The sequence below is a fragment of the Lynx canadensis genome, chromosome A2, assembly GCF_007474595.2.
Source record: "Lynx canadensis isolate LIC74 chromosome A2, mLynCan4.pri.v2, whole genome shotgun sequence".
Taxonomy (NCBI): Eukaryota; Metazoa; Chordata; class Mammalia; order Carnivora; family Felidae; genus Lynx; species Lynx canadensis.
Genome location: NC_044304.2, coordinates 114585985 through 114612912, shown reverse-complemented (window position 1 = coordinate 114612912; position 26928 = coordinate 114585985). Strand labels below are relative to the sequence as shown.

At 43.8% G+C, this 26928-nt stretch overlaps 1 protein-coding gene, 1 long non-coding RNA gene and 1 other non-coding gene across 3 annotated transcripts in view; 1 reads left to right on the top strand and 2 right to left on the bottom strand.

Moving 5' to 3' along the window:
- Positions 1–4736: 4736 nt before the first annotated feature.
- Positions 4737–4808, bottom strand: LOC115509525. Its single transcript, XR_003967412.1, has one exon. It is a non-coding gene; the product is annotated as a small nucleolar RNA SNORD93 (small nucleolar RNA).
- Positions 4809–6976: 2168 nt separating this feature from the next.
- The window catches only part of TOMM7 (translocase of outer mitochondrial membrane 7), a 37174-nt gene continuing 17222 nt past the window's right edge, over positions 6977–26928 (top strand). Inside the window, exons 1-3 of the mRNA XM_030308089.1 lie at positions 6977–7087; positions 20700–20813; positions 21036–21106. Of these exons, the coding sequence (XP_030163949.1) occupies positions 7054–7087; positions 20700–20813; positions 21036–21106 (219 nt within the window). The 5' untranslated portion in view covers positions 6977–7053. The remainder of the gene's footprint in view (positions 7088–20699; positions 20814–21035; positions 21107–26928) is intronic.
- LOC115508981 lies at positions 14043–26005 on the bottom strand. Its single transcript, XR_003967179.1, has 3 exons — positions 25487–26005; positions 18267–18270; positions 14043–14052 (listed from the first exon to the last, which is right to left on the bottom strand). It is a non-coding gene; the product is annotated as an uncharacterized LOC115508981 (long non-coding RNA).

Genomic DNA, 26928 nt, shown 5'->3' with positions numbered 1-26928 from the left:
TTTAATAAATACATCCTGAAGCCTTTTATTTACAGTCCCCAGAAGTGCTAGCAGCCTGAGGGTAGAATTGATGTCAAGTCTTGTAAGTGGCACTGGCTCCCTCCTCCTGCACCCTGGAAAGAATAGCTGCCTACCTATTGTCAGTTCTGTGTTGTAAGTGGTAATTTTGCTCTTGCTTTTCCGCCAGGTCCTGTAATAGGATGGCAACATCCTTCTCTCTATTGGATTGTGGAACCACTATCCCTGTGGTTCCCATGAATGTTTTTATTCATGTTTAAGAAACAGAAATATAATGCAAATAGCACTTATATAATTTTCATAATACAGTTCCTTTGACCCAGCATCCAAAATATCATTTATAGTCAATATAAAATTGAAATATTTTACATTCTTTTTTTAATGTGAATTCTCCCAAAGCTGATGTTTTTTAGACCTCAGTGAATGTGAGTTTGGAGTAGTCATGTTTCAAGTACTCGGTAGTGACATGTGGCCAGTGCCTACTGTATTAGACTGCAGTTTGGACTCTATGATGATTCCCAAAGTTCCACATATTTCTCCAGCACAGAAGGTCTATAAATGATACAGTGCGCTTTACTCTGCCTTAAAGAGTGGAGGTAACATGCCAGGGCATTTGTTCAACTGGGAAACCAATGGTATGAGGCCCTGATCCATTAACTGCACCATTCTGCTCTGCTCCCAGAAACAAATCATTGTGATGTCCATCAGCCTGATTTGACTGGATTTAGTCTCTTTATCTCTGAAACAGATTGATGTGGAGCTGTCCTTCTGGAAATGCAGATGGCGATGGTGGGGAGTACCTCAAGAAATTAGCCCCTCACAATACAGATAAACTCCACTAGGGGGCCCTCTAGTCAATGGTTGCATAGTCCCGGATTGGGATAAATCACAATTTTATAACAATATATCTAAATCAGGACTTTTCAGTTCACGAATACGCAGTAAATTTTGGAAAGGGAAACTTTATGAGTGCAAAATAAAAATAAGCCTTTCAAATACATATCTGGCTGTTTGTTTACACAATCTCAACATGGCTTTTCTCTGAAGAGGTGTTATCCCTTTGGCTTGGCAAGGAGCTGGGTCACTGGCCGACTGACCTCACAACTCAGATCCATCAGTCTTTACCATCTCTGTATCCTTGTTTAGTCATGCATACACCTTTTCTGTTCTACTTTGTTCAAGATACTCGAGATCATGAGGGGGAAAAAGCATTAGGTTTTTTAGGTTTAGGTTCCAGGTTCCAGGGAGCCTAGAATGCAAATAACCCCACTCCCTCCTCCTTTTCCATTTTAAATTTATATTTAAGTGCCAAATGACAAATTTGCCAACTGGCTCTTTTCTCCAGCTCCTAGGAGGCTCAGAGCCAAGCTGGCAGGAGACTAATGCAGGAGGTCTAATGGCTTGGCTTTATAATCCTGCTCTTCTTGCTGAGCTTTTATCCCCTTTTCTAATTATTGTATTGTTTGCTGTTTATTTAGAAACCACCCTAACATTCAGGGAATGTGGTAGTCATGGGGGGGGGCGGGTAAAAATAGATATAATCATCTCTTCATAGCTTGTCCCAACAATTGAATCTTTCAGCTATTGACTCAGATACTAAGTGAAATTTTTCCTTCTAACAGAAGTTAACAGGGGCACATTCTAACTGGCTTCATCTGACATAGTGATGTGGCTAAGTCATACCATGAAAGCACCATAAAACAGGAATCATCTATCACAGGGCTTAACCAACACACAAGAGAAACACAATAAATATTTGCCGAATTGTGAAAATACTTCAGGTTTCGGAAACCTCAAAAGTACTTGAGTTTGGAACACTCACTTGAACTACAAACAGTTGTTTTTTTTTTTTTTTTTTAAGAACCCAAAATTACTTGTAGTAAGTAACACTATAGAGTGTCTAGGTCAAAAATGGGATATGCCCATTCTTGAAATCAAATTACGGGGCCCTACCTACCTGAACCAACAAGAACAACAGAGTAACTGTGATATTGGGCAAGTAATATCTGAGGATAGCGACTGGAGTTCTTAAGATACTGCATTTTCAGTGAAAGCATAACGATTGGCATAAAGTTATATTTCAATCCCATTTTCTTTTGTAGTCATAAGGAAAAATTCTCTTCAAGCCCAGCCTCCTCCCTTGGAGTTAATAAGCCCTCTTTGAAAACATTTCATTCAACTCCAGACTTGCTTCACTTCTCAGAGCACTTGAACACAAACTGGCTGGAAGAACGGTCCTATTGGCCTCGGCCCATCTTAGCTGTGCTCAACACGCAGGTGTGTGCTGTGCCAAGGAGGGCAAGGTGACTCTGCAGGACTGTGGGGTAGGCTCCAGCTCCTCAGCCCATCTTCTTTGGGGTTTACTAGACTCATTTAGCCAAGGTATTGGGCAACTGTGTTGTCATCATGGAGGGGGTTTGGGGGAGACAGAGCAGGGAACGTTCTCAAGCCTGGCGTCTGAAGAGCATTGCTGGCTCTTCCTGCAGGCAACACATCACAGCAACAGCTGTCAGAAGTACACGTGGTCTCAGGGCAGGGCGCAACAGGCTCTGAGATTACACCTCCTCATTACCTACAGTAAAGAACAATGACTCACGACCAATAACCCGGCCCATCCTTCCTTTCAAAAGTGTCCTTGAACATCCCCAGAGAAAAAGGGAGAGCTCAGATTGGTTTTTTTCAGGAGTAAACCGCATGACTTAGGCATTAAGCTTTGAGACCAACCCAAGCCCAATAACTTAGCAGCTAGAACCTCACTTCATTTCCCAAATCCCTTGGCTAGTCATTTATCAGTCAAGGCCATTCTAAATTTTCTTGGAATGGGAAATTGCCAGTGTGGAAAGCAAGGCTATCAGGAACCTGAAATGGTGCCGAGCAGGTTACAGGGCAAATACAGGGTAGCAATTTCCACACTCCGTGTGGGCCACTAAGAATGGACAGTCCAGAGACTGAAGGCAAAGTGCCATGACAGACTCAGTGAGACTGAAAATGCAGCTGTTAAGACAAGGAATGTGTTGTCTGGAATATCCATAAGGAGAAATTCTACATCCTTGACAGGCGAACCCAGATATACCTTTTGATTTTCTTAGGTATTATATTGTGTGCACAAGTCACTTATGTGACTTACACCCCCCCAAAATGTTTTGATGTTTTTGCCACTTTTAACACCTCCCTAAATCATTCAAGTGCTGACCCAAGACCATCTTTTCATAGATTTCACTGGAAATGTCATTAAGATGCCAGAAAAGTTAAGTTTTAAAAATCACATTTATTGAAGTGTAGTTTACATTTAGCAAAACACACCCCTGAAATTTGACAAATGCGAGTGCCACCATAATCAAGATATAAAACACTTCCGGGGCTCAGGTGGTTAAGTGTCCGACTTCAGGTGAGATCATGATCTCAATGTTTGTGGGTTCGAGCCCTGCATTGGGCTCTGTGCTGACAGCTCAGAGCATGGAGCCTGCTTGGGATTCTGTGTCTCTCTCACTCTGTGCCCCTCCCCCGCTCACACTCTGTCTCTCTCTCAAAAATAAATGTTTTAAAAAAAGATATAAAACACTTCTTCAAAACTCACTCATGCCCCTTTGCAACCTACCCTTGCTGATTGTTACTAAGCCACTAATCTGTTTTCCGTCAAAAGGATCAAATTTAATCGCTGAAATAATGTATTATGGAAAAATTTGTATGCATATAAAATTATTTTTATTTATTAAAAAAAACTTTTTTAAACATTTATTTATTTTTGAGACAGTGTGAGTGGGGGAGGTGCAGACAGAGAGGGAGAGACAGAATCTGAAGCAGGCTCCAGGCTCTGAGCTGTCAGCACAGAACCCAACGTGGGGCTCGAACCCACGAACTATGAGATCATGACCTGAGCTGAAGTTGGATGCTTAACTGAGAGAGCCACCTAGGCACCCCTGAAACTGTATTTTTAAAAGGATGCTTTGAAATGTATTTTTAGGGCAGTCAAAGGAATAGGATTTAAAAATAATCTTTGCAAATTAAGGCACAAGTGACAGTGTTGTTAAGACAGTTGTAGAATAGTCTAGTTACTATGTCAAACTTCAGGCTAGGGCTGGTTGGTAGAAAGGCTAAATAATAGAACAGAATTCTACAAAATTCTCTATGGTGCTGGTAGATATATGTTCTTACAGATATTTGGCACCTTCTCAAAATTCACCCCTGCTACTACCATGAAAGGGACAAAGAGAGCAAAAGCCTCTATTCAATCACCATATGTTCAAATACACTGTATCTACTGGAAAAGCTTCTTTCAAACACCACAATTGTCTTTTGAGCACCAGACCTGTAAAAGAAGTATCACAACAGGTAGTTAGATCGGCAATTATGAAATAAGATGTGCTATTAAGAAAATAAACAGTGGTTTCTAGACCATGTTTACAAAAGCTGTGCAGCAGGTAAGTTAATAGAATTCCACAACATACTACGCATTGTCAACTCAGACTTAGTAATGTTCTCATATAAAAGTGAATTTTTAACTCAAACCCTATCTTACTAAAAGCTCAAAATGGTCACCATAGGGAAAGATACTTTGAAAGATTAAATGCCAATTACTTAAAAATCCATTAAAAATAACCTTTTCTTGGCATAATAAAGTACTGCCTATTTATTACAGGCTTTCCCCCCTTCATATCTAAGACATACTTTCTAAAGGGAGGAGGGATGTGACTGCAGGTAACTAATTCCTATGAAGTTGGCCTCAGGTAAATCCTTTAACCCATCAGAGAAGCATATCCAATCAGATTAAGAGTTCTCATCCTTGGCCAAGAATTCGATTCAGCTATTTAATAACAAATTATCTCCATTTGGTCCATACCTGAAGTTCATCAGCATCTTGAACTGGACTGTGCCTGATAGAAAAGTGAGAAGAACAACGTTAAGAATATCAATGAACTCTTTATGATTTGGGTTTTTTTGTTTGTTTGTTATGTAAAGAGCATCTTTTATTGTGGTTACCTACTAGTTACCTCGAAGACTAAAAAGCTACCTTTGAATAGAATTCCCATATAAAGGCTTTCTCCAAATTTCCTCACACTTGGGAAATTTCCTTGGTAATTTCCAGCCAGGAGTAAAATAGAACAGTGAATTAAGTTCCTATCATCTGGAATTCTATGTAATATAATGTCAGCACCCACGACATGTCCAACTTGACCCTTATATTAGCATGGAACAGTATCAATTTTAGAAAAAAAACAAAACAAAACCTGAAATGTTACTGGCAACAGTTTGTACCTAGGAAACACTAAAACAAGCTCTAAACAGATTTAAAAACCAAAGGAAGCCTGAAACTTGTTGACCAAGCAGAAGCAGACAGAGCCCAGCAAGTTGAGAACAGTTCTCGGCACTTGCTCAGTTTCCACTACCCTTAAATAGACACTGGCTCAAGCTGCTGTTTCCTCGTCATGGTGCCTGGCTCCCTCAGCCCGTGTTTCTCTCTCACATGGAACTTTTGAAACAGTTTGGCTCAAGAGGAACCCCCCACCACATAAAGCAATTGTAAACCAAAGCCTGACCATTACATTTCCCGTGTTGCAGTGCTAGTCACCAGACTGAGGGACTCAGGACAGGGAAATCTGTCCCTGTGCTCTGGGGTAATAGATATGGCTGGAAAAGGGATGCCTACAGCACAGCTTGCTCCCCCCCGCCCCTTTAAAAGCACGATAAAATGGGATGTCCCATTCAGTTTCCTGGTCAGTAATATCAGTTATTTCCTAATAGGTAAAAAGGTCTTTCATAACTCTACGGGCAAACATGTAACCCCCAGAAGCCTCACATTTCAAGAGATTACTAAGTGATACTTAGGATATCTACAAAGATTCCTTCATTCACTCAACTCTAAATTTAGATCTTTACAAAGTTTACTAAATCCGGAGAACAACCGTTTCTATAGCATGGGTGCCAGCGTCTTGGTGGACAGAAATCAGAATCCCAATGGTTCATTTTTTCCCGGGACAGAAAACCATGACGGGCTTCGCACCCTGAAAATGTTGGAAGAGGGTCCTGCGCTGCATACGGTACTGGTCGCTCCAGGAAAGGTGAATCTGGGGCAGAAAACTGCAGGCAGGACTCACAACAGTTATCATCCCCCGCAAGACGAACCCCAGACCTTTCAAAAAGCCAAACCACCCTGCAAAGTGGCAACTGAAAGGCATTTGTGGGGAGTGGCTGTCAGAGCGCAACTGCCGCCGTTTGTTGCTAGCACACTAATTAAGCTGCTCCGCACGCAAAGTTAAAGCGCTCAGATCCACGATCTGGCTCATTTTCCAAACTGGTTACGTCGGGGTCATGGTAACACCAGGCAGGCGGGAGCCCGGAGCGAGCCAAGAGCACCGACTCCGACCCGGTTGGGCGCCTTCCGCCCCGCAGCTGCATTCTCCAAAAGTTATTTTTTCTTTGAAAAGGGCACTTGAAACTCCCAGTGGCTTGGAGCCCTTGAGCATCGAGGCCACAGGCACCAGAGATGAGGGGACCGGGGGAGCGGTAGGCTGGGGGCCGGGGGAAGGCGCCACAAGGGTGCTTCCCAGGAAGTAAGGGTCCCCGACTCCACGAGGACGTCCTCACCCCAGAGGAGCCCTCACGGGGGCTCCTTCCCCGGGATCGGGGGCCTCTCCCGAGGGGGCGCCAAGCTGAGGCCGAACCCGCGTCCTGGACGCCCGGGCGAGGCGGGCACAGGGACCCAGAGAGAGACCCCAGACCACGTGGCCGGTTCCGGCGTCTGACCGGTCCGAAGACACTCACCGAGTCGCACACCGCGTCGGAAAAGGGAGGGCGCTGGAGAGACGAAGTTTAAAAGGGGCTTGGGCGGTCGGCACCCTGAGACAACCAACCAAAAATTACCCCCAGCGCCCCTCCCGGCCTAGTAACCGCCCCGCCTGCGCCGCCCAGAGGCTCGCGCGCGCCCCCTGCCGGCGACTCACGTTCCCCAGCCCTGGCCTCGGAGCCGGCGGACTCAGCACGCTTGCCTGAACACCTCTCTGTGTGGGTGTTCATTTATACCACGCTGCAGGTTTGATGAAGCTCCTGGCATCAAATCAAATAATGTTAGGTATGTAACCGCCCGCCCCGCCCCGAATTCCATGCCTTCCCCCAGGGTGGTCTGCAAGTCAAGAAGGCACTGCCGGACCGGACCCGCAGTCTCCAGCCTTGTGCTTACATTGAGTTTTATCCTTAATTTGTTTTTCGAATTTTGAGATTTGAGGCTTCCTAAACTGGGGCACTTGAGATTATTTTGGTTGGAGGGACTGTTTAGTATGACAGGTATGTTTTGAGTGTTTACTGTGCCAGGCAATGTGATTGGTGCTGGGGGGTATAAAGTGGAATGAGAAACTGCACCTGCCCTCAGAAAACATAGAGTGACGTTCAATTGTTGATAGAAGCCCACTCACTGTGCCCATGGCACAGCGCAGACCACTGAGCCCAGCCTGCTAAGGGGTCAGGGAGGGCACCTTGGAGGAGGGGTACTGATGGTGCGTCTAGCATTACCAGCAGGAATCTGACTGCACCTCGAATATTGGAGAATATTTGGTAAAAATCAAAGAGGCCAAGAGAATTAAAGAGGAAGTATAGAGTAGAAGGGACCTAATAAGTCAGCTAGAGTTTTCTCTAGTGGAGTAGAGCCAGCCTTAGGGTGATCTCCAGAAGCTGAGTTGTCATGATGGTGGAATGTAAGCTCCATAAGGACTCTGTTTCCTTCTCTGCTGGCTCCCCAGAACTGAGCATAGTGCCTGGAATATGCTTGGGTCAGGAGGAAATTACTCCAGGAAAAGACATTCACCATTTATCCCCCCAAATAGTTGAGTATTCATGCTATCAAACTCTTTTTTTTTTTTTTAATTTTTTTTTTCAACGTTTATTTATTTTTGGGACAGAGAGAGACAGAGCATGACCAGGGGAGGGGGAGGGGCAGAGAGAGAGGGAGACACAGAATCGGAAACAGGCTCCAGGCTCTGAGCCATCAGCCCAGAGCCCGACGCGGGTCTCGAACTCACGGACCGCGAGATCGTGACCTGGCTGAAGTCGGACGCTTAACCGACTGCGCCACCCAGGCGCCCCATGCTATCAAACTCTTGAAGGCTCATAACGGTGGTAGTGATGGGGTCTTATCCTAGGCTGTAACTTTCCTGGGTCACCTTGAATGTGAATTTATCTCTGCATTTCTAGTACATGGCCAAGGGCTTGGTGTGCTGTAAGGGCTTGATAAAACATGCTGAATTTCCTTTCCTGGCATGTATTTGGCCTGTCGTTCAAACACACTTATAGAGAAGGTATCCTGGGGCCTCCGGAGGTGTTGGGCATTTCTCTGGCTAGTTTTGCTGCTGCTAGAGGGGAACCTTATCCCCACCACCGCCATGATTCTCTGTGGAGAAACTTCTGCTGGATAATGCCGCAAACCTCTACCTATCCTTTTCTCATTCCTTTTCGGAACAAGAAGGAATTTCAGTAAAATCCCGTGTTAATATGAATTTTGAGAGCATGCAAATTAGGGTAGGCTTGTTAACTTTCATTCTCTACCTGTCCTCTGTTCTCAATGGAAGAGTCTAAGATTCTTCTCTGATGGGAGGGGAAACAGGGGCTAAGAAGTGACCATTGGAAGCCATTGAGGGTTTTCTTGGTTCAGTATACAATCAATTGGGTACATTGTAAGTGTCATTACCTTTACCTCTGTGCTTTCTTTATAGTCCTAACTAAATGAAAGGTAGTATTTCTCTGTAACCATGCAGTAATGATCCTGCATTTTACACATTAAAAATTTTTGGCTCCCAAGTATGTCATGGCAGATAACATCCAGTGGCTCATTCTCTTCAAGGAAGAGCAAATCCATTAGAAGGCTATAAACTGAAGATTCGTGTTTTTTCTTCCCTCACTGCCCAGGATCGGTGTAAGGGAATGGTGACTCAAGGTCTAGACTGGGACCCTGAGAAGAACAGACTAAACTCTGAAGAACTAACATTAGTAAACATTAGTAGTAAAGCCAACACTTCAATTTCCATTCTGTGTTTTATTCTGTGTTGGTTCTGGATGCAGAAGGGGCAGAAAGCAACTTATTTATCACCCTCCTCAAACCCTGCAATTGCCTGATCCTATCCCCAGGAGATCCCGAGTCTTACTTGTTCGCAATGAACTGACATCAGACACAGATCTAGGGCATTTGCTTTCACAAATTAATTGGCCCATTCATTTACTTTCATCTTTGTGTTGAATGCACATTTTATTGTGTTGGATAGTCAGGAGATAAAGCAATTGCAGACATTATTTATGATTTGAATGATTACTCTAGTTGGGTAACATTTTAATTGGCATCATTGGGCCAGTTGCCACATGCAGGTCTCTGCCTATCAGCCTACCTTTTCCAAGCAGCTGTAGGCTTGTTTTCAAGCCAAGAGAGAATGTCTGCGCCCACTGAAGTTTATTGGTTTCATCTGCCTAAATAAACTTGTGTGGCTGATTTTGGCAATTAAAAGGTGTACTTGTACATGTCCTGGAAGCACTGGGATATAGATGCACTTGTTTCTTTCCCCACATGGTTACAAAACAGACTATTAAAAAAAAAACAAACCCTTTTAGGCTGGATGGCGACATGCAGAAGAATAAAACTGGACCACTTTCTTACACCATACACAAAAATAAATTCAAAATGGATGAAAGACATATATGTGAGACAGGAAACCATCAAAATCCTAGAGGAGAACACAGGCAGCAACTTCTTTGACGTTGGCCATAGCACTTCTTACTAGACACATCTCCGGAGGCAAGGGAAACAAAAGCAAAAATGAACCATTGGGGCTTCATCAAAATAAAAAAAAACTTCTGCACAGTGAAGGAAGCAATTAAAACTAAAAGGCAATCTACAGAATGGGAGAAGATATTTACAAATGACATATCTGATAAAGGGCTAATATCCAAAGTCTATAAAGAACTTTTCAAACTCAACACCCCAAAAATAAATAATCCAGTTAAGAAATGGGCAGAAGACATGAACAGACATTTCTCCAAAGAAGACATGCATATGGCTAACAGACATGTGAAAAGATGCTCAACATCACTCCTCATCAGGGAAATACAAATCAAAACCACAATGAGATACCACCTTACACCTGTCGGAATGGCTAAAATTAACAACTCAGGAAACAACAGATGTTGGTTGGCAAGGATGTGGAGAAAGGGGAACCCTCTTACACTGTTGGTAGGAATGCAAACTGGTGCAGGCACTGCGGAAAACAGTATGGAGTTAAAAATAGAACCACCCTGGGACCCAACAATTGCACTACTGGGTATTTAACCAAAGGATACAAAAATACTGATTCAAAGGGGGCACATGCACCCTGATGTTTATAGCAGCACTATCGACAATAGCCAAATCATGGAAAGAGCCCAAATGTCTATCAACTGATAAATGGATAAAGAAGATATATCTTGTGATACACACACACACACACACACACACACACACACACGCATGCAATGGAATATTACTCAGCCATCAAAAAAATGAAATCTTGCCATTTGCAACAGCATGGTTAAAACTAGAATGTAATTATGCTAAGTGAAATAAATCAGTCAGAGAATGGCAAATATGTGATTTCACTAATAGGTAGAATTTAATAGTTCTAATCCACTAATAGGTGGATGAATATAGGGGAAGGGACAGAAAAATAAGATAACAACAGAGAGGGAGGCAAACCATAAGAGAGTCTTGGCAATAGAGAACAAACTGGGGGCTGCTGGAGGGGAGATAGGTGGGGGGATGGGCTAAATGGGTGATGGGCAGTAAGGAGGGCACTTGTTGGGATGAGCCCTAGGTGTTATATGTAAGTGATGAATCACTAAATTGTACTCCCAAAACCAATACTATATTACATGTTAACGAACTTGAATTTAAATAAAATCTTGGAAGGAAAACAAAATCCCCTTTCAGGTGTGTTACTTACAAACTTTGGCATTGTTCACAATACTTCTAAGGAGTACATGAATAAACGTATAAAATAGAATTCTACTTGTTTACATTTCAACATATCCAATGTATTACCTTTATTGCTAAGAATGATCTGGTTTTTTGTAAAGCAAAGAAAATAAAAACATTCTTTACTTTAACTCCACATACTTCTATAGGTCTTTGTTTCTCTTTATAGTGCAGCTCCTCAAAAGCGTTGTCCATCTTGGTCTTTAATTTGTCTCCTCCTTTCATTTCTCAATCTAATTATATTGGTCAGCCTCTGAGATGGTCTCCAATTGCGTCATCTCCTGTTATTCATGCCCTTGTATAGTCCCCTCCCCTTTAGTGTGGTCTGGACCTAGTGAATTTCTTCCATTGAATAGAATTGAACATAAGTTATAGGTTGGCATGTGGAGAGATGCCCCACACCATATGTCATTAGGGAATTGCAAATGAGATATAATTATGTATCTACTGGAATGGCTAAATTCCAGACGGTGACAATATCAAATGTTGGTGAGGATGTAGAACATCAGTAACTCTCACTACTGGTGGAAATGCAAAAAGACATAGCAATTTTGAAGGACAGTTTGGCAGTCCTTACAAAGCTAAACATACTCTTACCATATGATCCAGCAATCATACTCATTGGCATTTCCCAAAAGGAGCTGAAAAAACTTATATCTGCAAAATAACCTGTGCATGGATGTTTATCATAACTTTATTCATAATTGCCAAAGCTTGGAAGCAACCAAGATGTCTTTCAACAGGTGAATGGAATGTGGTACATACAGACAATGGAATATTATTCTGCACTAAAAAGAAATGAACTATCAAGCCATGAAAATACATGGAAGAAACTTAAATGCAAATCTGAAAAGTTTATCTACTATATAATCCCAACTATATGACATTTTGGAAAAGACAGAACTATGGAATCTATGAACAGATCAATGGGTGCCAGAGGTTGGGGGAGGGAGGATGACTAGCTGGAGCACAGTGGATTCTTAGGGCAGTGAAACTGTTCTATATGATATTATAAAGGTTGATACATGTTATTATGTATTTGTCAGAGCCCATAGAATGTACGACACAGAGTGAATCCTAATGTAATGGACTTAGGTTGATAATGATGTGTCAGTGTTTGTTCATCAACTGTAAAAACTGTTTTGCACTGGTGGGGAATGTTGGTAGTGTAGTGGGAAATCTCTCTAGTTTCTGCTCAATTTTTCTGTGAACCTAAAACTGCTCTGAAAAATAAAGTCTTTTTTAAAAACTGATGGGATGTCACTTCAGAGATTGTGTTACAAAAGACTGGAGCTACCATCTTGGGCTGCTGTCTCTTACCTTTTCTCTCTTAGAGTCTTTGCTCTAGGGGAAGCAGGCTGCCATGTTGGGAACTGCTTTATGGAGAGAACTAATTGGCAAGGAATAGATGTCTTAGGCTAATAGCCAACAAGGATCTGAGGCCTGCCAATAGCCACGTGAGCAAGCTTGGTAGTGAATCCTCTCACATCAGACCTTGAGAAGACTCCAGTCCTAGCCAATGTCTTGACTGCAGCCTTGTGGGAGACCCTGAGCCAGAGGCAACCAGGAAGCTACACCCAGATTCATGACCCACTGATGCTGTTTGATAACACATGCTTATTGCTTTAAACAGCTAAAGTTTGTTGTAATTTGTTATGTGGCACCGGATAACTGATGCATGAATCCATGACTCCATGGAAACAACTCTTTTCAAGGGCCAAGGTGCTTTTAGTCTTGACCTTAGTTGTCTTTTCAGTTCAAGTGTGATCATTGTTTTCTTGAAACATTTCTCTTTTGTCTTCCAGGTCACCATACTTTGTTTTTGTTTGTTTTTCCCAACCTCATGGCTGCTTCTTTTCAGTCCCTGTTACTGGATCCTTTTCATTTGCCCACCTTTACTGTGCGGAGTTCTCCAGGGCTTAGTCCTCAGATCTCAACTCTCCTTGATCTACTCCTATCTAGGTAATGATGTCATCTAGATGTACAGTTTTTTTTTTTTTTTTTAATTTTTTTTTCAACGTTTATTTATTTATTTGGGACAGAGAGAGACAGAGCATGAACGGGGGAGGGGCAGAGAGAGAGGAAGACACAGAATCGGAAACAGGCTCCAGGCTCCGAGCCATCAGCCCAGAGCCTGACGCGGGGCTCGAACTCACGGACCGCGAGATCGTGACCTGGCTGAAGTCGGCCGCTTAACCGACTGCGCCACCCAGGCGCCCCTAGATGTACAGTTTTAAATACTGTTTTGACTTTGCTTTGTGACTCAAATTTCTCTTCTTTTTTTCTTAAATAATAGAATTTTGTATTCTCACAGTTCTGAAGGCCAGAAGTCCAACATGAAGGTGTCAGAAAGGTTGGTTCCTTCCAGAAGCTCTGAGGGAGAATCTTTGTTTCTTCCAAGCTTCTGGTGGTGATGATCGATCCTTGGCCTTCAGCTGCATTATTGCCCCAGACTCTGCATCTGTCATCACATGGCATTCTTCTGTGTGTCTCTGTGTACCTGTGTCTTCTTCTGACCTTCTTATAAGAACAATAGTCACAGGATGTAGGGTGCCCTAATCCAGTATTACCTAATCTTAACTTTGTTACATTTTTAAAAATCCTATTTCCAAATAAATCCCCATCATAGGTGCTGGGATTAGAACATCAGTGTAACTTCTTACACCCACAACACAAAGCAGTGCTCTTTTTGGCCCTTTTCTCTCATGCTTGAAGGTTAATGGAAGTGGTTTTTGGATTCAAAATTTCACTTTTCTCTCAAACTTTTCCATACTGTGTGGTAGAATTGACAGGACATGGTAACTAATTTGAAAAAGATGGAGATGAGAAATGAAGAGTCACATGACTTCAAGTTATGGTGACCACCTCAAAAGCCCACCAATCCTTGGTGATAGGCTTGAAAAAGTGACTGTATACAGGGCACATAACTGAGGTACTCTACCTAGTGACCCTCCATTGAAGCAAGGCATTATTCTAGGACCATGTGTTCCTGTTTTCCTTTTTTCAATTACTATATTCTACAACTACCTAAATGAGTTACCCCTACCGACCTCTCCATACTCACTTCCTGTGACAGATTTCTTGTCATATAAACTATACAGCTCCTTTTTATTCTTTTTTTAAAAAATAATTTATTTATTTTTTAATTTACATCCAAGTTAGTTAGCATATAGTGCAGCAATGATTTCAGAAGTAGATTCTTTAATGCCCCTTACCCATTTAGCCCATCCCCCCTCCCACAACCCCTCCAGCAACCCTCTGTTTGTTCTCTATATTTAAGAGTCTCTTCTGTTTTGTCCCCCCTCCCTGTTTTTATATTATTTCTGTCTCCCTTCCCTTATGTTCATCTGTTTTGTATCTTAAAGTCCTCATATGTTTTGTGACTCAAATTTCTGTCACAGGCTTAGACCATTCCCTGACTTATAGTCTTATATGTCCAATTGCACACTCAAGGTTTGCACTTGGGTTTCTAAAAGGCATCTTGAAATGAATGTGCCTGAAACTCAACTCTTGATATTTCATCACTCACAACTGATCATGCCACCATTAATCCACTGGAGTATATAGCAGTTTTATTCTTCCAGTGCCTATGGCAAAAATCTTGGAGGTGTCCCAAACTCCTCTCTTCTCTTGCGCATTTACACACATCGATCCACAGCAAATCCCATCATCTCTGCCTCAAATCTGACCACTTCTCAACCATCCTAGTCCAAGCTCCATTATCTCTCTCCTGGTTATTTTAACAGGCTTCTAGCTGATGTTTTGCTTCCGTCTTTGTACTTATAGTCCGTTCTCCACACAATGACTGGAGGGAACTCTTTAAAACATTAGGAAGATCATGTTGCTTGTTTGCACAGACCTCTTGAGTGGCTGGCCCCTCCTTTCTTTCAGTGTAAAAGGAAAGTGTTTCAATAGTCTACAAGGCTATACAGGATGTAGCCTCCATTTCTTTTCTGTCTTCCCCCCTGACAATCTCCCCCTGCAGCTGCACTGGCTTCCTCACTGCCCCTCCAACATGCCAAACGTACTCTGCCACAGGGCTTAGCACTTGCTGTTCCTCTGCCTGAAATGCTCTTCCCCCAGGTTTCCTTTTGGCCTTCACTGTCTCTTCCTTTAGGTTTCTGTTCATAAGCTCCTTGTTATAGCTGAATTGTGTTCCCCTAAAATTCATGTTGAAACCCAAATCCCCCATTGTGGTTATATTTGCAGATAGGGCCTTTAGGGAGATAATTAAGTTAAGGGAGGTGATGAGGATGACGCCGTAATTCAGCAAGACTAGTGTCCTTATAAGAAAAGAGAAAGTCACCAGATCTCTCTGTCTCTCTCACTCTCTCTCTCTCTCTTTGTGTCCACATCAACAGAGGCAAGGCCATGTGAGGACACAGCAAGAAGATGCTGTCTATAAGTCAGGAAGAGAGGCCTTACTGGAAATTAACTCTGATGGCACTTTGATCTTGGACTTCTAGCCTCCGGCACTGTGAGAAAATGAATGTCTGTTTAAGTCCCCCTGTCTGTGGTATTTGGTTATGGCGGCCCAAGCCAATTAATACATCCCCCCCTAGAAGTGAGGCGTGTTCTGACCACCCTGTAGAAAGTGCCAGTATCCCTCCTATCACCCAGCAGGCCTATCCCCCTGACCCTGTTTTTTCTTTGCAGGGCTTTAACCTCCTGTTCTTGTTTGTTTATTGTTCCCGTCTCCTGAATAGAGTATCAGTGCTGTGAATGCAGAGACTTGTGCCCACCAGCACCCAGCACTTTGTGTGGCACATCTTAGAGCCTCACTAAATGGTTGTTAAATGCTCCAGGTTGAACTGGGGGCAAAATCCTCCGTATGCTGAAATTGCTCCAGATTCCTTGGACAACTACCAGTGCTCAGAGGGAAGAAAACCCTATCAAAAAGTGGACTTTAATCACAATGGACCCCTAACTTATACAGCCTCACCTGTGTAATTCTTAGAATCAATCAGGGATTGTATATGGCTGCATATGCTAAATAAATATACTAGGGCTCAACTAAATGGCAATTTTATTTTCCTCACATAACAATTCAGAACTGGTGCAAAGGGACCCTGTTTCTTTCTGTCTTTTTGTTTAGCCATCTGTAGGATATAACTTTGGCTCTTCAGTCACAAGATGGTTGCTGCATATCCAGCATCTCATCCACATTCCAGGCAAGATGACTGGGAAGGGCCAAACAATCAACCAACCAACCAACCAACCAACCAAACAAACAAATGACTGGGAAGGGTAAAGGGCAAAGGCAAATGCCAACAGAGGTAGTTCTTTTAAAAAGCACTTTCCCAGAAGCCTTATTTGGTGACTTCCACTTATATCTCATTGGCTAGAAACATATCACATGTCCTCCTCTAGCTGCAAATGCTACTAGGAAATACATTTAAAAAAAAAAAAGCTGGGCATATTACCATCCTGAAGAAAAGTGGGGTGCTTTTGTAGAAAAGAAGTGACAGAGTAATGGAAATTGCGTATGTATCCAACAGTGTGAGCCTCTTCTTTTGCACAAGAAAACCAATTTCCTCAATTTTCAATCCTGAAAGAATGTAGCCCCAAACACCACGTTCCGTGTTTCTACTTTAATCTGGATGGAGTTTTCTGTAGTGAGAACAGCACATACAGAACTGCTGAATGGACGGTGAGAGCACGGACTGCCACAGAGCATGAACATGTGGGACAGAGAATAATTGCAGATGAGTTTTGTTCAGTTGTCTATTTACGTGATTGTTCAAATCAACATTGCCAAGCTGAAATTTCAAGAGGGTAGGGATTGTGACTGCTTAATTTCCGTATATAAAACCCAGGCTGCCTGAACCTTGAGCAGGCAGTTGCTAGTAAGTGCTTTTCATAGAAATGATGATAAATATGTGAAGCTGCCTGATTGCATTGTCCTTTTTGATTAACGTGTCTTTGTGACCCACATTTGGAAGGCCAGAAATAGCTGCGAGGCTGGTCCAAATTTGTTCTGGGTAATTGAATGCAGCAATGTCACAAATGACTTCTCCTAAATCATGCTTTGAGCTTTTAAAAAACTATAATGAAATAATGAATAATCCTTTTGTTCTCTCCAGAGATGCACATAGTACGTGTGTTTCATTCCTCACCCTTGATGTGACTGACCATCTGTGCCACTGTAACTGTCCCACCTGGAAGGGAAAAGACAGGAACTGTTTCACTTCTCTTGCGATCACCCTGTGTCCTTTCCTCTCTGCTCGCCAAATGTAGCCTTCATGGTGGGGCAGTGGCATCACAAATGTTGTATCTCAAGACCCCGTGTTCTGCTAGACAGGGAGTGAGGTGCTTAGAGGGCTTTGTGTTTAGTGAGTCAAGAAAATTTATTCAGGTTCGGTAATGTACACGAGCCTTTGAGGTAAACATGTAGTCTGTTTTTGTAAAAGGCCCAGCCTTTCAGGTTTCTGCTCCCCTTCCCTTCTCCATGACATCTGGTGTGTGTACATGGGGGGTGCTTAGGGCATGACACTAATAGTCTGCATTCCAGCTGGTCTCTGCTGCAGTGGGGGCTGTCCTCGGATAGTGACCACTGAGATGTGACTGTTCCCAGTCCTGGCTCTTTGGGGTTTGTGACTGAAACCTGGGGCCTGGCGACTCATAGTCACATCTGCTCTTGATTTGGGCAGGCCTCAGGAACCTGCTCTGGACAACTGCAGTGTCATCTGCCCTGGCCACCCTATCCACCCTATCCACCCCCACCCCATTGCTTTCCTTATAGCACTTATTTATGCATCCATCTACCGGTGTCGACTGGCTTTCTCTACTAAAACTTTAAGTCCCTTTCAAGATACTTTACTTAGGGGTCTTCTGTCCCTTGGAAATGTGAACAGTTACATCCTTCTCTATTACTGTCTGCGTCTCTATGCCCGTCTCCATGCCTGTGCCCATATGCACGCTAATCTATATCAATTAAGAACATGGACTCTAAGGGTCACCTGGGAGGCTCAGTCGGTTAAGCGTCCGACTCATGGCTCAGGTGGCGATCTCACAGTTCATGGGTTCAAGCCCTGTATGGGCTCCATGGTGACAGTGTGGAGCCTGCTTGGGATTCTCTCTCTCCCTCTCTCTCTTCTCCACCCCTGCTCACACACACTCCCCCATCTCTCAAAAATAAATAAATAAACTTAAAAAAAAATAAAAGAATACAGACTCTAAATTTCACCTTCCTGGGGTCAAATCCTTGTTCCGTTACTGTTAGCTGTACACACCTGGCAAGTTACTCAGCCCCCCTATGCCTCACGCTCCTTATTTGTAAAATGAGGATAACAGTAGCTACCGCATAGGTTGCAGTAAACATATGAGCTCCTACCTGGAAAGGGTTTAGCAGAGGGCCTGACACACAGAAGGCTCCACGGAAGTATTTGCCACTATTTATTACCGACTGTCTTTCCTACTAGAATGCGAAGTCCACAAAGGCAGAAGCTTTGCCTGCCTCTTTTATTGTTATATCTCCTCATCCTTATGTAACGGGGAGGCCCTCAGTTACCATTTGTCAGATGAATGAATAAACAAATGGATCACGAAATGAAAAGGACACAACATATTCCAAAAACTATTATCACCCTTTCACACTCCGTCTGGTAAGATTTATGTCGCGCTCAAGATGATTTGCTCCTGTTTAGTGTTCTCCTAGCCTCTAGGAAGGCGAGAACTAGATTTTAGTCATTAATGAATTCTTCTATCCCCAAACTACCCATCCCAGGGCTTCCGAGCTCGCTGGGCAGCCTGGTCCTGGGGGAAGTCCTACCCCTTGGTACTCGGGAGTCCTACTCTTTCCTCACTGAGTTTGGCTGCTTCCCCACACTGACATGAACACTGTTCTCTCCCACTCCAAGGGGAGTGGGAGGGGGTGCTTCAAGTGTCCTGTCTTTTTGTGTGCATCTGTGTCTGTGTCTGTGTGTGTATGAGTGAGGGAAGGCAGATGACAATGAGCAGCTCTCACAGCTTATCAGCAGCCATCTTCCCAGCCATGCCTCCTTTCCTCCTTCTACGGATGGTCTCTTCCTGGTTTCTGGCCTTACCTGTCTGGGCTGCAAAGAGATTTGGTCCTGGCGGAGCTAGCTCTCCCCAGGGCTCTGTGGCACTAGCCACTGTGCCTTCTGGACTTCCTAGCTAGTACTCTTGTTCCAGATATGCCCCAGGTCACCCCATTAGTGGTAGGAGTTGCTGCTTAGGCAAATGAACTTCCTTTTTGTTGAGGGGCTTAGAACCCCAAGCAATCACATTGAAGTTGAACCAAATTTGAATTGTGATGAATCCTTTGTCCTCTTTCTGCCGGCTTTCCTCTCTTTGCCTCCATGGGACGTGGCACAGCCCTCTGCAGGATTCCTTGGATGGGGGCACCTGGGTGGCTCAGGCAGCTGAACATCCCCCTTTGGCTTAGGTCATGATCTCACAGTCCGTGAGTTCACGTCCCACATCAGGCTCTCTGCTGTCAGTGCAGAGCTGGCTTTGGATCCTCTGTTCCTGTCTCCCTACCCTCCCCGCATTGGGCTCTCTCAAAAATAAGTTAAAACATTTAGAAAAATGTTTAAAAATGCATGGATGTAATTTTTTTAATGTTTATTTATTTTGAGAAAGAGAGAGAGTGAGCAGGGGAGGGACAGAGAGAGAGGGAGAGAGAGAACCCTAGGCAGGCTCTGTGCTGTCAGTGCAGCACAAACCCAAACTGTGAGATCGTGACCTGACCTGAGCTGAAATGAAGAGTCAGACGCTTAACTGACCGAGCCCCCTAGGTGCCCCACTTTGATGTAATTTTTATAGTAGGAGTTTGTAACCAGCCCACGGGACACAGAAGTGGCCCCCACATGTAGCAAGGGAGGGTTTGACCACTGTGTGGTCCCACCCAAATGAAGTGTTAGGGCTCCATCGCTTTGGGCGTTAAGGGTCCTGATTCTGTTCGTGGGTGTCCCGGGGCACCAAAGTTGAGTTCCCATGTGGAAGTTAGGTACAGATCAGCAAAGTATTGAGGTATAAGAGGTTTTCTTCTGCTGGAAAAACCACAGGCATCCTGCCAGCCCCTGTTGACAGAAGGTTCTCACCCCACAGCAAAGAAAGAAATGATTAAATCGACTTTTCCGTCCATGGGCACAGTCTGGTCTTTAGATGTTGGCTTAGTGTTTAGGTTCATGTAGCCAGAGATGGAGAGAGCCCCTCTTCTCATTACTAGAGTTTTATACTATTAATTACTTGTTTCTTTTTAAAAGACAGTGAGAGACGGATTCTCTCTGGGAGAAAGATGTATAAAATTTTCTGCAATCAAAGAAAAATGGTTATTGGGGCACCTGGGTGGCTCAGTCAGTTAAGTGTCCAACTTGGGGTCAGGTCATGATCTCGCAGTTTCTGAGTTCGAACCCCGTGTCGGGCTCTGTGCTGACAGCTTAGAGCCTGGAGCCTGCTTCGGATTCTGTGTCTCCCTCTCTCTCTGCCCCTCCCCTGCTTGGACTCTGTCTCTTCTCTCTCAAAAATAAACAAACATTTAAAAAATAAAAATAAAATAAATATTAAAAATAAAAAAATGTGTTTTTTTTTCCCTGAGGGACTATGCATCCCTGCTACTGTGAAATATTTCTATTAGAAATTAGAATAATGGTTATTTAGAAGATGTTAACAACACTGGTGCTTTGCCCTCTGCTGAGTTCTTTTTTTTTTTTTTTTTTTTTTTTTTTTAAAGCCTGTACGGTGGAGAATCCCTGTTCTCCATCAGACTCCTGTCTAGAAGCAAACGGAAGGTCTTCCATGGGGAGCTCTGTGGATGTGACCTGGCCACTGTTTCCAAAAGGACGAGGTGACCCTACCTTCTCTTTTAAAACCAAAGTTCCCATCTGCAATGACATCTAATTTCAACTTTTCTTTCTTCATTTGGGGTCCTGAAAGGGGAACTTCTGCCTTCCTGTAGAAACATTACCCTGTAGCAAGCTTGCAAAATTCCTCAGAAGAGAGAAAAATGTGTAAGTGATATTGTAGAACCTGTCATATTTTTGTTGCTTTCTCATATCTTTTTTGTTAGGAATAGAAAATAAGATCGTAGGAACTCTGGTGGTCACGGATCCCCTGATGTGTTCTGTATGCGTTAGGAAGGTAAGTAAAATCAGGGAAATGGAACAGAGATAGATGGGAGAAGGGACTTCTTATTTAAAAATTTTTTTTTTCAACGTTTATTTATTTTTGGGACAGAGAGAGACAGAGCATGAACAGGGGAGGGGCAGAGAGAGAGGGAGACACAGAATCGGAAACAGGCTCCAGGCTCCGAGCCATCAGCCCAGAGCCTGACGCGGGGCTCGAACTCACGGACCGCGAGATCGTGACCTGGCTGAAGTCGGACGCTTAACCGACTGCGCCACCCAGGCGCCCCGGGACTTCTTATTTTAGACAGGATGGTCAGCTATGAGCAGCTGATCTTCCTGAGGAGATCTGAAGGCTGTGCGGGACTGAGCCATGAAACCGGACAGAGGGGTGTAAAGGCAAAGGCCCTGAGGTAGGGAGGTGAGAGCATGGTGATCTCTGGATATGATTCCCCCAAGCTGGGGCCCTGAAGCAGGCCCTCCTCTCTCCAAATCAGGGGTCCTGGCCCCCATCTCTGACCTCTTTTCTTACTCCCGTGCCCTCCCCCAAGTCTCGTGGAAGCAGGGGTCTCTTTCTCCTCTTCTCTCTTCCAGACTCCATTGCTTTGGTATTAGCTCTGTACCTTGATCCTCCCTCCTCCCCACCCCTAAAATTTTAATTCATAAGGCCACTTATAGAAGTTGTTTTAAAAGATGAAATTGTTTCTATATCTTTTCATTTCAGCTATACCAATCCTGCTTCTCTGAGGTAGTGTGAATGCCTCCACCTGGCTATCTATAGTTACATACAAGGCAAAGGCTGGGAGAGTGGGACACAGAGAATAATAGCATACTGCCTTGACTTTTCCTGCTCCCAGCCCCCAGTCGCTGGAGATATGGTCTGCATACCTGTAATTTTTCAGATTTGCCTTCCAGAATCATGACATGTGACTCAACCTTTTCCCAAAGCAATGGCTTTGTTCTTAGTCCTCATCCTACATGATTTATCTGCAGGATCTGACACTATGAGCCACGTAATACTTCCAGAGACTGACTACCTTGCAACTAACTCACTCATTGATTCAAAGTGCATACACTGAGCCCCAACCATGGAGAGGTGCCTATGCAGATGCTGAGTATGGAGGAGAGTCACACACACACACACATTCTGTTCTAGGAAGAGTCACAGTCTAGTGGGGATGGCAGCTGAGGCTCAGGGGGAGTGAAGGGAGAGTGCAGGAGGCTTCCCCGCCTGGCCTGTGGTTGCTGGGAAGGTTTCCCTGGACCTCTGAGTGTGAGCGTGCTCTGCTTCTAATTTCAAGCAGCATTGGTCCTCCTGCCCATCCTTTCCGGGCCACCTGCCCACCTCTGCCATCTTGTCCTACTCTCTTGACTGGGCCCTTTATGTGGCAGCTTTCCTGGCCACATTATCTCTCCATATTGTCTCCCTCACAGATTTTATCTTTTCTTCTGCTTCTACCATAGATAAATCCCTATCCCTGTCTCCAGTCTCTCTTTGGCTCCAGAGTCAGCCCTTGACTCACCTTGTCCCTCCAGCTCCTTACTTTTGGACTTTTGGAATCTCCTTCCTTTTGACCTAGTTCAGCCTCATTTTTGAATTGATCTTGACTAAAGTTTCTCTCCTGCTTTCAAAGTGCTGTTGGGAGAGACAGTCTAGCATAGGCATGGAGCATCCCTGCACGTTCCTTCTGAGTGTGTCAAGAATGCAAGGCCCTGATGGTTCTTCACCCAGGCCATCATTCAGGGTTATGTTTGCAGCAGGCAGCCATGAGGGAGGCTCCCAGACAGAGACCAGGCTTGTTTCTGCTCACTATAAAAACAGTGAATTCCCCAGCTCAGTGTTCCTCTCCCTTAACAGTGTTCTGCGTGTACAGGCATCTTGGATGGGTCAGTTGTGTCATCATTATGGACTCTGGGGGCATAGGGAACACCTGCAAATCAACACAAAGCACTGGCTACTTCTTTTGCCATATGTAATAAAATCTTTGGTCTCTGACCCAAAGGTCTCATGCCTTTTGCCAGCATCCATGGAAAACTAATTTGCAAGCTTGTAAGTACAGTAAAATTTCAGACCTGCACAGTTCTTAGCAGGTGTCACCTCTAAGATCCTAACTCCAGTGTACCTTCTGGTATTGCTAGGCAACCAGGTTGCTTCTTATTCCCTGAGTGGCTTTTGAGCACTGGTTTTTCTCCATTATACCCTTTCTCACCATTGTTGGTCTGCTGCAACTCTCCTCTGGGTTTAATATGAGTGTTCCCCACTCATTTCCTGTCTTGGCATTTTGTCCTTTCTCATTATTCCTGTGTAGCACACCTTCTGATGGTCATTAAGGACTAGATTTGAGAACAGAAGGGCCCAGAAAGTCATTCTATTTTAAATGAAAAATCACATGGATTAGGATGCAGCTCTCTGAAACTCAAGCTGAGGTTGAATTTGCCATGAGAGAACTCCTACCTCTTTTTTTAAAAATTCTTTTTTAATGTTTATTTATTTTTGAGAGAGAGAAAGAAAGAAAGAGACAGAGAGACAGAGAGTGTGAGCCAGGGGAGAGGCAGAGAGAGAGGGAGACACAGAATCCAAATCAGGCTCCAGGCTCTGAGGTGTCATCACAGAGCCCAATGTGGGGTTCGAACTCACAGACCCTGAGATCATGACCTGAGCTGAAGTCAGACGTTCAACTGACTGAGCCACCCAGGTGCCCCAAGAAAACTTCTACTTGTGATTGTAGACAGAGGATTATGATCTAGGCTCTAGGGAATAGTCATACTTGCCAAACCTGTTATTTGCACAATGGATTTTATGTAAGTAGTATTCCACCCATTATCTCCTCTCACCCTCAAGAAACTTGGGAGGTAATCAGGGCAGGTAATCCCAACGTTGTTTTGAAGAGAACCATGACTGGAGGATTAAGTGACCTGCTCAAGGTCACACCACTAGTGAGCAGCAGGACTAGGAGGAGGGCCGGGCGTTTCTGTTGCCTGACTGGGCCTTGCCTATGGAATCTTTATGGCGGTTACATCATTTGGTGTATAGACCACTCTTTTTTTTTTTTTCTAACGTTTATTTATTTTTGAGACAGAGAGAGACAGAACATGAATGGGGGGGAGGGCCAGAGAGAGAGGGAGACACAGGATCTGAGGCAGGCTCCAGGCTCTGAGCTGTCAGCACAGAGCCCAACTCGGGGCTGGAACTCACGGAGTGGGAGATCATGACCTGAGCCAAAGTCGGATGCTTAACCGACTGAGCCACCCAGGCGCCCCGGTGTATAGACCACTCTTAACCACAGAGTCAAAGACTGTGCACACTCAGATGGATACTATTAGTGTTTATTAATTATAAGGAAATCTGAAGTATTTTGCCTACCTAGGGGCAAGTGAAATAAATTATTTTTCTTTATTTAAAAAAATTTAAAAAAAATTTTTTTTTAATTTATTTTTGAAGGAGAGAGATGGAGCATGAGCAGGGGAGGAGCAGAGAGAGAGGGAGACACAGAATTCGAAGCAGGCTCCAGGCTCTGAGCTGTCAGCACAGAGCCCAATGCGGGGCTCGAACCCACGAACTGTGAGATCATGACCTGAGCCGAAGCCAGACACTAAGCCGACTGAGCCACCCAGGTGCCCTGTGAAATTATTAAAAGTGATACTATGCATCTCTAAAAAGGGAAGGCATTTATGTATTGATATGGAATGACCACTAAGAAATATTCCCTTTTTTTAAGATTATTTATTTTGAGAGAGAGAGAGAGAGAGAGAGAGAGAACATGTGTGTGAGGGGTAGGGGCAGAAGAGAGAGAGGGAGAAAGAGAATCCCAAGCACAGAGCCTGACATGAGGCTTGATCTCACACGAGATCATGACCTCAGCCAAAATCAAGAGTTGGACACTTAACTGTCTGAGCCACCCAGGTCACCCAGGTGCTCTTTTTTTTTTTTTTTTTTTCTTAAAGACACATTTATTCAGCATCATGATCATACAATTACAGTTAGTAATCAACAGCATGGGTACAAAAACCAAAAAAATCTACGTTAAAACCCTTTGTTGGAGTTCATTACACTTTCCACAGAACAGAAACTAAAATAAACTGTTATATAATTAGTCATGAATATAGTCCTCGGGTTTTTGCCCATACACATGAATATTGTCTAAAACATGGCTCCTTTGTGGCAGCTAGGCCCTGCCGCCACCGTGCTTGGCTGAGCTCACAAACCTGTTGTAACCTGTGGCTTCCCTGTCACTTCTCTGGCTCTCCTCTCCTGCTAAGCTTCGTTTCCCGACAGTAATTAAAACCTTCTGCCACTGCCATAGCTACTGCTGCTGCTGGAACTGCCACCTTGGTTTCTGGTTTGACAAAGTATTGGCCTCTACCACCATAGGGCGCAGAGCTTCTGCCTCCAAACTTCCCTCCTTGCAGGGGTCCAAAATTTGAAGATTGATTGTTGTAATTGCCAAAATCATTATAGCTTCCGCCACCTCCAAAATTGCTTCCATCATTACCAAATCCGTTACAGCCATCCACACTGCCACCACGTCCACCACCACCTCGCCTGCCACCAAAGCCACCTCGCCTGCCACCAAAGCCACCTCGCCCACTGAAGTTTCCCCCACGACCAGAGTTGTCATTCCCACCACAACCACCACCAAAGTTTCCAGGACCACTTTGACCTCTCTGGCTGGCTGAAGCACCAGCCATCTCCTGCTTAAATAGGGCTCTCCTCACTTCCCAGTGTGGCCATTCACAGTATGGTATTTTTGAATGACAATCTTGTCTACAGAGTCATGATCATTAAATGTTACAAAAGCAAAATTCTCTTCTTGCCACTACCTCGGTCAGCCATGATTTCAGTCACTTCAGTTTTCCCATTCTGTTCAAAATAATCTCTAGGATGTGTGCTTCAGGGTCTTCTTTAAGGCCACCGACAGAAATCGTTTTCACAGTTAATCGGGCACCAGGTCTTTGAGACTCGTCTCTTGAGACAGCCCTCTCTGGTTCTACAACTCTTCCATCCACCTTGTGTGGCCTTGCATTCATGGCTGCGTCCACCTCTTCCACAATGGCGTACGTGACAAACCCAAAGTCTCTGGAGCGCTTGGTGTTGGATCTCTCATTACCACACAGTCTGTAGGCATTCCCCCATTACTCAAAATGGCTCCTCAGACTCTCATCGGTTGGTTCAAAGCCCAAACCTCGGATGAAAAGCTTCTGCAGCTGTTCAGGCCCTTTGGGAGATTCTGACTTAGACATGACAGTCGTGGAGGGGAGATTTAAAGATGATTACTTAGCAGCATCCACAGGCAGAAAGGAGTAATCTGATGAACATAGCTCAGAAATATTCTTAATACTTATTATTTTGACATATTTTAAGACTAAAAAAGTTGCAAAATTTGTACAGAGTTCCTGTCTGCCAGGAACTCTCTCTCTTTACCCAGCTCCCCCAATAATAGCATTGTATATAACCATAAATTGACATTGGTACAATACTATTAATTCATATAAATACTTCATTTGGGTTTCTCAGAAAGTTTTAAATATCTGAGAGAGTGGGGGTATGGTATGCATCCTATTTATTTTAAAAGAGAGGGGAAAGGGTGCATGTGTGTTTATATGCTTCCATATACCTATAAGATTTCTTAAAGGATATATAAGAAGCTAGACACATTGAGTTGCCTCCAGGAAGAACTGGATAGCAGCTCTGGATAGAGAGTATTGGAACCGTGTGTTCATTTGTACCAATCTATCTATTTTTAAAAAGGGAATGAGGAAAGTTTTTATGTATTCATACAAAATAATCTGTTATATTTTTAAATGAAAAACACAAGGTAAATAAGTGTGTACGTATCC